An 11646-nucleotide genomic window follows, 5' to 3' on the forward strand; every position below is an offset into this window, starting at 1 on the left:
AAGGGTAATGTCTTCGACTAGATACGATTTGTGATCTTTTGACGTATCGTTGAAAGAAATCCGTTCGGTGAGAGCTGAGAAAAAGTGGTAACAGAGAAAAAAAAAAAAAAAAAAAAAAAAAAAAAAACACATCATAGTAAAACCAATACCTTCTCAGCTTCGCATCGAAGCTAAAAAAACTACCAAAAAAATTATAATTTTTATTTCCAAAACAAAAAATTAATTTATTACAATAACAATAAAAAAAACTTAGGAAGTAAAATGATTAAGGGTTCTATAATATCAAAAATTGTAATAAATTATTGCCTTAATTTAATCAAGCAAAAATAAAGCTTGATAAGTTTTGACTTTAAGAGACATAAATAAATTATAAATGTTTGTAAGATATAGGCTTTCAAGAATTGTTTCTAAATATTTACTGTCATCAATTTCAATGTTTTAACACTAAAGCAAATTTAATTTTAACTAACATTTTTTTTTCTTTAAAATATTATTATAACACAACTTGTATGTATATAAATAAGATATTTAGTCATTTTATTACCTAAAAATTTCTTTTATCTCTTCTTCGTAGCCAAATGAAAAAATTAGATCTGCTTCATCAACAACTACCGTTTGAAGTTTATCAAAAGATATATTTTTTGCTTGCAAGTGAAGTAAAGTTCTTGCTGGTGTAGATACAATAATATCAGGTGGAGTAATTAATAAAGGCTGTTGTTCTTTCATATCTATCTAAAATTAAAAAAAAAATTTGTAGCACAGCGGTGTCGAGGCACAGTGTAGACAAGGCATTGATGGGACAAGTATAGATGATATTTGACAGTGATTAAAATCACTATCATAAGAAACGCTTCGATGCAAATCTGTAGATAGTGTATAATTTAAAAAAAAAAAAATTAGTTAAAATAGCATATTTTTGAATACGGTAGCCATTTGCGCATAAAAGATAGATTGTCAACACAAATTTTTTTTTTTCATTTTATAGCACATAAAACAAGCTTTAATTTGATATATGTTTAAAGGACGCAGTATTTCCGGAACATTTTTAAAAATTAAGTTGAAAAAGTTAGTTTTTGTAAAAAAGTTGCAATTTTAAATCTTTCCCAATGAGCAGAATAAGTGTTAGATTTTCAAAAAAAATTATATCAAATGAAAGGGAATTATCTAAGGTTTCAATACAAAAAAATATTATTTTTATTTGTTCATTTTTGAAAAAGTTACTGTTTTAAGTACAAAAAACATCCCAATAAAAGATGATTTTTATCGCAAACATTACATTTTTTTTTAATTTTCGACAGCCATTTGCACATAGAAGATAGGATGTCGGAACAAATTTTTTTTAGCTTCGATGCGGAGAAAGTATTAATTTTACTATGTGTTTTTTATTTTTTTTTTTTTTTAAGTCTTGCCACTTTTTTTTCATTTGATAATATATAACATAACTTTTGATTTGATATATGTTTAAAGGACGCAGTATTTCCGGAACATTTTCAAAAGTTCAGTTGAAAAAGATCTATGTTTTTTACAATATTTTAAGTTTTGAACGCCCCCTATATAAGGGGAAATTATCCAATTTTAATAAAAAGTATGTCAAATAAAAATGTACTTATAATGTATTTAGAAAAAAAATTTTGTGCTGATATTTACATTTTTCAAAAAGTTATAGCATTTTAAAGTTGAACATATAAAATTGAAAATCGAAAATTTTAACACAAAAATAACGTTTTTTTTAACTACGGCAGCCATTTACACGGAGAAGATAAAGTGTCGGGACAAATTTTTTTTTTCATTTTATAGCACATAAAACAAGCTTTAATTTGATATATGTTTAAAGGACGCAGTATTTCCGGAACATTTTCAAAAATTAAGTTGAAAAAGTTAGTTTTTGTAAAAAAGTTGCTATTTTAAATCCTTCCCAATGAGCATGTTAAGTGTTAGATTTTCAAAAAAATAATATCAAATGAAAGGGAAATATCTAAGGTTTTAGTATAAAAAAAAATTATATTGATTTGTTTATTTTTGAAAAAGTTATGGAAGTTTTAAGAAAAAAAATGAAAAAAATAACAAAGTTTACCGATTTTTAAATTTGTAATTTTTTTGGATATTTCCCCCATTTTCGGGGAACGAGGGAATTTTTTTCAATTTTTAAGGGTAATGTCTCCAACTAGATACGATTTGTGATCTTTTGACGTACTTTTGAAAGAAATCGGTCCAGTGAGAGCTGAGAAAAAGTGGCAACAGACATAAAAAAAACACATCATGGTAAAATTAATACCTTCTCAGCTTCGCATCGAACCTAAAAAAATAAATAACTAAAATATTAAAATTATTTAATACTACATATATACTGATATTATGTATACATCTTAATAAAGTAAAATTAAACTTACTTGCGCAGATATATCAACACAACATACATCTCTAGAACATTTTATAGTGAGCTGAAGAATATTTTTAAAAATCTGATGACAAAGTTCTTTACTAGGGGCTAAAATCAATGTTTTTATGTTATATTGATTGGCATTTAACTAAAAAAAACATACACTAGTTAAATAATATAAATTAGTTCATTTAAACAACATATTATTTACTTATATTCTTAAAAATATTAAATATAAATAGCAAATTTGTTTAAAGATTAAATTTAAACAAATTTTTTTTCTTATAAGTACAATCTAATAGGTTTTACTTTAGAAAAAAAAAAACTGAAATGTAGTATTATTAGAAACCTAAAAGGACAAACTGGAATAACTAAAGAGCAAACCTTTCACATGACAATAATACATGATTATAATAGTGCTTTATAATTATTCTTGTTTTCTCAATAACTATATTAACATAATTGAAATAAATAACAATATATCTTACTTCTTTTGACATTAATATTTTTTGTAAAACTGGAATTACAAATGCTGCTGTTTTTCCTGATCCAGTTCTTGCTCTTAATAACATATCTTTACCTTCTAAAATAAGTGGGATTCCTCTTTCTTGAACTAATGTTGGTTCAGTCCATCCAATATTAGCTATTGCCTTTATAATGATTAATTACAAAAATTTAAGTATAGAATTGAAATACTTTAAAAAAAACCCAGCACAGTGGGGTCGTGGCATAGTGGAAACGTTGCATAGTTGGGTCCAGTATAGATTTAATCTGACAGTGATTAAAATTACTATCATAAGAAACGCTTCGATGCAAATCTGAAGATAGTGTTTAATTTATAAAAATTGATGGATAATTACAAAAGCAACATCAACTTCTATTTCCTTAATTATACCCAGATTAGTAATTCTTTTAATTATATATTATATAATTTTTAAAATGAATTGTGTTTCAAATTATTATTGATTTTGATTTTTAATATGTTAAAAGTAATAATTTTGAACCTAATTTTTATTGTCCTTTAAAGTGAAAGTTTTATTAAAAAAAAAATGAATTTATTACCATAAAAAGTAGCTCAATNAAGTTTTATTAAAAAAAAAATGAATTTATTACCATAAAAAGTAGCTCAATTTGCAAGTTTGAAATTGACATTATTAAATAAATAAAAATGAAATTGTTAATAATAGATTATTGTTAGTAATAAATCACTTAAATAATAATCATAGTATTCATTTCTAATTAACTTTTGGCTTTTAAAAAGATTCTACAATGGAAATATTCAGAATTTAATTAATTTTAATGATTATATATCTAAAAAAACCAATAAAAAAAAAGTTATTCAATTTAGCCTATTATAAAAATAATAATTATAAAAAAATAGGGCAGTGTATTGCCCTTATAAGATATTTTAAAATAAAATAAAACCCAGCACAGTGGGGTCATGGCATAGTTGGGTCCAGTATAGATGATATCTGACAGTGATTAAAATCACTATCATAAAAAACGCTTCGATGCAAATCTGAAGATAGTGTTTAATTTAAAAAAAAAAAATTTGTTAAAACAGCATATTTTTGAATACGGTAGCCATTTGCGCATAGAAGATAGGTCATAGGGACAAATTTATTTTTTCATTTTATAGTACATGACATAAATTTTAATTTGATATATGTTTAAAGGACGCAGTATTTCCGGAACACTTTCAAAAATTAAGTTGAAAAAGTTAGTTTTTGTAAAAAAGTTGCTATTTTAAATCTTTCCCAATGAGCAGGTTAAGTGTTAAATTTTCAAAAAAATGATATCAAATGAAAGGGAAATATCTAAGGTTTTAGTATAAAAAAAAATTATGTTGATTTGTTTATTTTTGAAAAAGTTATGGAAGTTTTAAGAAAAGTTAAAAAAATAACAAAATTTACCGATTTTTAATTTTTAAGGGTAATGTCTTCAACTAGATACGATTTGTGATTATTTGACTTATTGTTGAAAAAAATCGGTCCAGTGAGAGCTGAGAAAAAGTGGCCACAGATTTAAAAAAAAAACACATGGTAAAATTAATACTTTCTCAGCTTCGCATCGAAGCTAATAGAACTTTTTTAACTGAACTTTTAAAAATGTTCTGGAAATACTGCGTCCTTTAAACATATATCAAAGGTTATGTTATATACTATAAAATGTACTTTTAATTAAATGGCTAGCATTAAAAGAATGATATACATAAGAAATTTTAATGCTGAATGGGAATCTAACGATTTGTGATCTTTTGACGTATTGTTGAAAGAAATCGGTCCAGTGAGAGCTGAGAAAAAGTGGCAATTTTTTTTATTATTATTATAATTATTTAATTATTTTTATAAATAATTAAGTAGGACAATCCAGCTAAATTGAACACAACTATGCATGATAAATACTGTCTGGGATGACTTCTATTGCCGATGAAGACATTATTCATTAATAAAAATTGTTATCCTTTTTTCTATTGACAGCCTAATTTTCTATGATAGAAAATGATATATTAAGAAACCGGTTTCATAGTTTATCTAAGTAATTAGAAAAAACCCAGCACAAGGGGGTCTCGGCAAAGTAGTGACGTGGCATAGTTGGATCAAGTATAATAATATCTAACAATGATTAAAATCACTATCATAAAAAAGCTACGGTGCAAATCTTTAGATAGTGTTTAAATTAAAAAAATTAGTGTTTTATTCCAAAAGCTACTTGATCTGCTGGTTCCTTAATATCTCGATTAAGATAAAGTATGTCGAATGAAAAAGGGTTTATTAAAAAATATTATTTCTCATAAAAAAATTGTGTGGATCCATACACTTTTCAATAAGTTATAGCATTATAAAGTTAAATATAATATGAATAATAAAATCGAGAATTTTCACACGAAAATAGCATTCGGTAGNTTAAAATCGACAATTTTCACACAAAAATAGCATTTGGAAGCCATTTTCACTGTGAAGACAAAGTAAAGTCCGAATATTTTTTTTTCACATAATAAAGTATATTACATTAGCTTTTATTTAAGATATATATAAAAGTGTCAGTATATCAGGAACAATTTCAAAAGTTAAGTTGAAAAANTTGTAAGACTTTCTGAAACACTATAACGAAAGAAATTTTTTCAATTTTTGAGGGTAATGTCATCGACTAGATACCATTTGTGATCTTTTGACGTATCATTGAAAGAAATCAGTTCGGTGAGAGCTCAAAAGTGGTAACAGACACAAAAAAAAAAACACATCATAGTAAAACGAATACCGTCTCAGCTTTACATCAAAGCTAAAACCTAGCATAATATGCCAACCCTGAATATATTAAGTAAAATTAAAACTATATTAAAAATATTACAAGTGGTCAATTTTTATTATATAATTATGGAGTTCGGGCATTTTGATCATAATAAAGAGTTAAACAAACTGATGCAGACCAAGACGAAAATACGCTTGAATGAAGCTGATATATTTTTTTTCAAAAAGTGTATTAAGTTCCATATGACTCCGAAGTTTGCCAGATTAACAAGTAAGTCAAACAATAATAATATTAATTTTTTCAAGTCAATCAATTTCGCTCAGGAGAAGTTTCGTAAGTTAGAAATAATTAATCATTATCGTAATAGAAGGAGATTAGAAATGTGGGCTTATCAATTACATTTAAAATCTTTTATTTTTTAAGTCAATCACAGTGGGAAATCTACGAGCTTAAGATGTACCAAGTGATTGAACATTAATTTAAAAAAAAAAACCTAGCACAGGGTGTGGCGGCACAGTGGTGTCAGTCTTTCCGGAACACTTTCAAAAGTTAAGTTGAAAAAGTTCTACTTTCAACATACATTTTTTAGATTTGACCCCTCCCCTGTATATAGGGAAATGGTCCGATTTAAAAAAAACAGTATGTCGAATGAAAGATGTATATAAATACTACTTCTCATAAAAAAATTGTATTGATCCATACATTTTTCAAAAAGTTATAGCATAATAAAGTTAAAAATGTAAAATACAAAATCGAAAATTTTCACACAAAAGTAGCATTTGGTAGCTATTTTCACCGTGAAGATAAAATAAGTCCGAAATTTTTTTTTTCCATGATAAATATAATGCATTAGCTTTAATTTAAGATATATATAAAAGTGTCAGTATTTCCGGAACATTTTCAAAAGTCAAGTTGAAAAAATTAATTTTTTGTAAAAATGTTGTCATTTGAAATCCCCCCCTGTGGGCAGGTAAAGGGTCAGATATAAAAAAATATACCAAATGAAAGGTAAAGACATCAAGCATTTATAAAAAAAAAATTTATATTGATATGTTTATTTTTAAAAAAGTTATAGCAGTTTTTAGTAAAAAAAATTGAATAAATTTCGAAAATTAGCGATTTTTAAATTTGTAATTTTTTTGGAGGTTTCCCCCATTTACGGGGAACGAGGGAATTTTCAATTTTCGAGGGTAATGCCTTCGACTAGATATGATTTTTGATCTTTTGACGTATCATTAAAAAAAATTGGTTCGGTGAGAGCTGAGAAAAAGTAAAACTAATACCTTCTCAGCTTCGCATCAAAGCTAACAAAAAAAGAAAAGTTAAAGAAAAAATTTCAAAATTTACTTTCAGAATACAAAAATAAAGACCAAATAAATAATTTTAATAAAAGTCCGGTAGTTTCATTTTCTAAAAACTGGGGGGATGATTTAGTAAAAAATTACACAAATATTGTGTTTTCCGCTGAAGAAACTAAAATACTTAAGTTGGGTCTTAAATAAGTTTTTTACCAAAATAATTTCTGATGGAAGATCTAGTAGTAGGCATTGAAATGGAGGTTAAAAGTGTTGATTTTAATTATCAAGACTTAGCAAAAAGAGAGTGTTTAAATTTTCTACAAAAAGTTCTGTTGTAAATAAAAGGGGTTTAGGAAAAAATGAAATACATTCAATAAAAACTGTTTATATTTAAAGGCAAATAAGGGGAATTCTATAGTAATAGTGAAGAAGATTCTTTCGAAAGAGTATCAAAAATTATTTAAGAGGGTCCCTATAAAGAAATTAAAAAGAATCCATTAAGTAAAATAATAAGGGAGGCTACAAACGTTACCAATAGTTCAAAATTAATAATTGAATAAAAGTTCAGGTTTTTTTTTAAAAATTTCAAATCTTCAAATACCTAAACTATATACTTTGCCAAAAATACATAAGCCAGGAAATAATATGAGACCTATTGTGTCGAATATTAATGCTTCGACTTACAATTTGGCTAAACACCTAGTAAGGGTATTTTCACCTATTAAAAAAATTTGATAACTTTTCAGTTAAAAATAATATTGACTTAGTTCAAAAATTATCTGGTTATACCAGTCAAAATAATAACAGGTTAATTTCTTTTGACGTAGTAGCCTTATTTCCGAAATATTCCGATAAATATAACAATTGATTTTCTTAAAGACTGGCTAGAGGAACAAAACATGGAACAGGATAAAATAAATGAGCTTATTAATTTAACAAAGTTATGTATGAGTCAAAATGTTTTTCAGTTTCAAAATAAATTTTATGAGCAAACTGAGGGCACAGCAATGGGAAAACCACTATCACCATTTTTAGCAGAACTTTTCATGAATAGGTTTGAAACAAATTTAAAACCCACTTATGATGGGTTTTCCAAAAATTTGGGTTAGGTTATGTAGATGATATTTTTGCAGTTATAAATAAAGATTTTAGTATGGAGGTTTTCATATAACATTTAAATTCTTTTTACCCATCGATTAAATTCACATATGAGCAAGAAGTAGAGGGACAATTGCCTTTTTTGGTTTTATTAGTTAAAAGAACAGAGGGAGAACTAAATTTTGAAATTTATCGGAAAAACACGTACACATTCTGATACATTCCGAACACATCAAACCACACATGGCAACACAAATTGGCAGCTTTTATAGTATGGTTTACAGATTAATTAATATTCCAATGAATAAAATAGATTTTGATAAAGAACTGGTGGTTATAAAAGTAATATCTAGATTTAATGATAACGAAAACATAATTTCAAAATTAGTTTGAACACAAAGTGGAAAAAAGAAAGGAGGGCAGCTAGTAAACTCACTAGCGTGCGGGGAAAAAATAATTAGATCATCAATTTTATATTATCTGAGCATCTCAAATGAACTAGAATATTTAAGAATTTTGGTATTACTTTAGTAACATCTAAGAGTAATAATTTAAGAGATTTATTAGATAACCTTAAAGATAAGGTAGAAGAAGGGAGGAAATCAGGCATTTATAAAATACAATGTGAAAGTTGTAATAAATGTTACGTAGGACAAATAAAAATAAATATAGGAGTCAGGTTTAAAGAGCACTTAAGAAACATTAAAAATCAAGAAGTTGAGAAATCTCCAGTGGCTGAACATTTATTGACACATAATCACTCCATTAAAACCATTATTAATTAATTAAAAATTAAATTAATTAATTAAAAACGTAAATAATTACAAAGAACTTAATATTAGGGAGGCAATAGAAATGTTTAAAAATAAAAACAATTTAATTAATAGGGATCTTGGCCCACTGAAAAATTCATTATTAAACTTGAGTAAACTGGCAAAATTTGATAATATTACTTAGTGATAACATCACTAGGGGTATATAAGGGAGTTTTTTCTAGTCAGGGTGTCATTTAGATTAGTATGTGTTTAGTGTTGATAATGGTAACATTGTTTCTGAAATACGTATCCGCAACTTTTCAGTAATTTTTTGTAGCTTTTGAGTTTAATATTTTTTAGTTTTTAAATTAATAATATTTTTAATATAGTTTTAATTTTAATTAATTACTTAGCCACAAGTGATGAATTTTTATTATACTGGATATATTATGCATATATTTGACAATGATTATCACATCATAAAACATTATTGTTTACTTTAATTTGTTATAGATTAAGTTTTCAAATTATTCAAAACATGTTTAAACATTGGAAAGAAAAAAAATTGGCATACATGATAGCCTTGTTCAAACATGCACCTTGTACTTAAGATTTATTTATATTTTTAAAACTTAACAAAAAAAACTGTAAAAAATTTTAAGCAATTTTCAAATGCAAAAAAAATATTTTTACTTGCTATTTTTTGACAGTTATTTTGATGTATAGATTAATAAAATTAATCTAATGATAGCAGAGAATTTTCATTTAAAAATACAAAAAAATATATTTTTTTCAAAAATAATACTAATATTTATACTTAATATAGTATTCATTACCAGATATACTATTTGAGAATAATTTTAAAGGTTAATAGTACCAAACTTCGTTCCTAAACTTGGAACCTTTTAAATACTAAAAAAAAAATTCATTTAGATTTTTCTTATAAACAATAATATTTCTCTTACTTAATAATCTAACATCAGGTAAGTAGTAGAACTGTTTAATAGAATACTCATATAAGAACCTTATTAAAACTATGTTAAAAACAAAAAGACACTTGTCAAAAGTCCACATTGTTTAGGTAAAATATTTTTCCTTCTTTGGTAAAATTAAGTTTTTGTAATTTTGTACTTTTCCCATGTTAGTGACTCAATTATCTTACCCCAGGATCAACCTTACATGGCTTACCCACCAACACATAAAAAAAACCTCCACTATGTCCAATGTGCAATACTAATGTAATAATTAAAACCATTCTAACAGAATGCAGACTATATATAGAAACCAAGGAAGATAAGCAATTTCAAACCACTTCAGCCATAGCCTTTTAAACCAACTTGATGAAGAAATGAAAATAGTTCAATTTTTACAAATCTTTAAATTATAAATTTTGTAAATTTAAAACTTATTTTAATCCAGAAGCTAATATACCTGCTGTAAAGGCTTATCATGTAAAAAAAAACATCAATCATGTGTTTATTACTACCACTCAAGATAAAAAAAATTCATCATGTAGTATATATAATGATTAACTTATAAAATATTTTTTAATTTGGGACTAAAAGAACCAAAACCTGACCATTCAAGAAGTCTAGATAACGATTTTTGGTTTTTATTAAAGAATAAATAACATTCTTCCAATTCTTTGTATAGGACTCTATTTATTATTTATACTGTACACGAAGAGTCTGATTTTTCGACATTAAGTAATTTAACATAAAACTTAATAAATTTTCCTACCTTAAGTATACGATCGTCAATACTCATCTCATGAAAATTAACGTGAGTTTCCATAACACTAGTATAATGTAGAAGAATTAAAAAAAAACTAATAGTTAACTACTTAGGTATGTTATTCAGTAAAAATTAATCAAAATTAGTAGTTTCTAATACATCAAGAATTCACACGTGTTTATATTATTGTTTTAGTAAAAAATACATATAAGTGATAACCATAACAATCTTATCTTATATTAGTTATAACCATTGCCTCAAGATAATGTCCCTATTATACCACAGATTGGATCATAGACAAGTATACTATATGGATTGGATATAGCCTTATCTGTAGCTACCCAGGTTGACCGTACGTACACTTTAAAACCGGATTGTCCCTTTTTTGTGAATCATGATCTGTTCTCCGACAAAATACAAACGAGACGATTTTTATACTGTTTTCAGAAAATAGTCTAGTTTTAATCCCGTTCTTTACATATTATACTAATGTCATATTATATGACATTTATAAAATAAAAAGTGATCACTTGTAGCTAATATTTTTTATTTAGTTTTAATTTCAAAAAAAATATTTATAAAAGAGAATGAAATTAAATTTTTGAAACAAATATAAAAAACTTTTAAATTTGCTATTTTTGTGTTAAAATTCTGGATTTTGTATTTTATTTTATTTTAAAATACCTGACAAGGGGAGTACAGATTTTCATAAATATTATATAAATAAAAAATTAATATAGCATAGAAAGTTAAACTTATTTAAATTTGTTTGCTTCTTTTAAGTCGAGAAAAATAACTTTGAAATTTGATTTAGCTTAAATAGCCAATTTTTTCAATATATAATACCAATGTACGGTTGCCGAGTTGGTAAAAGTTACGCTTTACACGCTTGGGGTACGACGTTCCAACCCGCGTAAGGCAATGAATTTTTTGCATTTTTTATTTATTCTTTTTAAGTTAGTATAAATTTTTAACTCGTTTGATTTTTATCTCATTTAGATTCAATAACTTCAATAAAGATCAAGGATTCCATAATTTTAGTCGCACCTTGTAAGAAAAAATTTCTTATTCGTATTAAAATTATTTTACTATATTTTAAGTTTTAGCTTCGATGCAAAGCTGAGAAGAT

The 11646-nt window shown here is 25.6% G+C and overlaps 1 protein-coding gene across 1 annotated transcript in view; it reads right to left on the reverse strand.

Moving 5' to 3' along the window:
- LOC126908337 (probable ATP-dependent RNA helicase DDX56) overlaps positions 1-10721 on the reverse strand; it is a 26277-nt gene extending 15556 nt beyond the window's left edge. The window contains exons 1-4 of the mRNA XM_050690317.1: positions 10524-10721; positions 2869-3030; positions 2391-2528; positions 545-732 (exon numbers count right to left, since the gene is read on the reverse strand). Coding sequence (XP_050546274.1) covers positions 545-732; positions 2391-2528; positions 2869-3030; positions 10524-10577 — 542 coding nt within the window. The 5' untranslated portion in view covers positions 10578-10721. The remainder of the gene's footprint in view (positions 1-544; positions 733-2390; positions 2529-2868; positions 3031-10523) is intronic.
- Positions 10722-11646: the final 925 nt, after the last annotated feature.

This window comes from Daktulosphaira vitifoliae, unplaced genomic scaffold (genome assembly GCF_025091365.1).
Source record: "Daktulosphaira vitifoliae isolate Bord-2020 unplaced genomic scaffold, ASM2509136v1 Scaffold_5, whole genome shotgun sequence".
Classification (NCBI taxonomy): Eukaryota; Metazoa; Arthropoda; class Insecta; order Hemiptera; family Phylloxeridae; genus Daktulosphaira; species Daktulosphaira vitifoliae.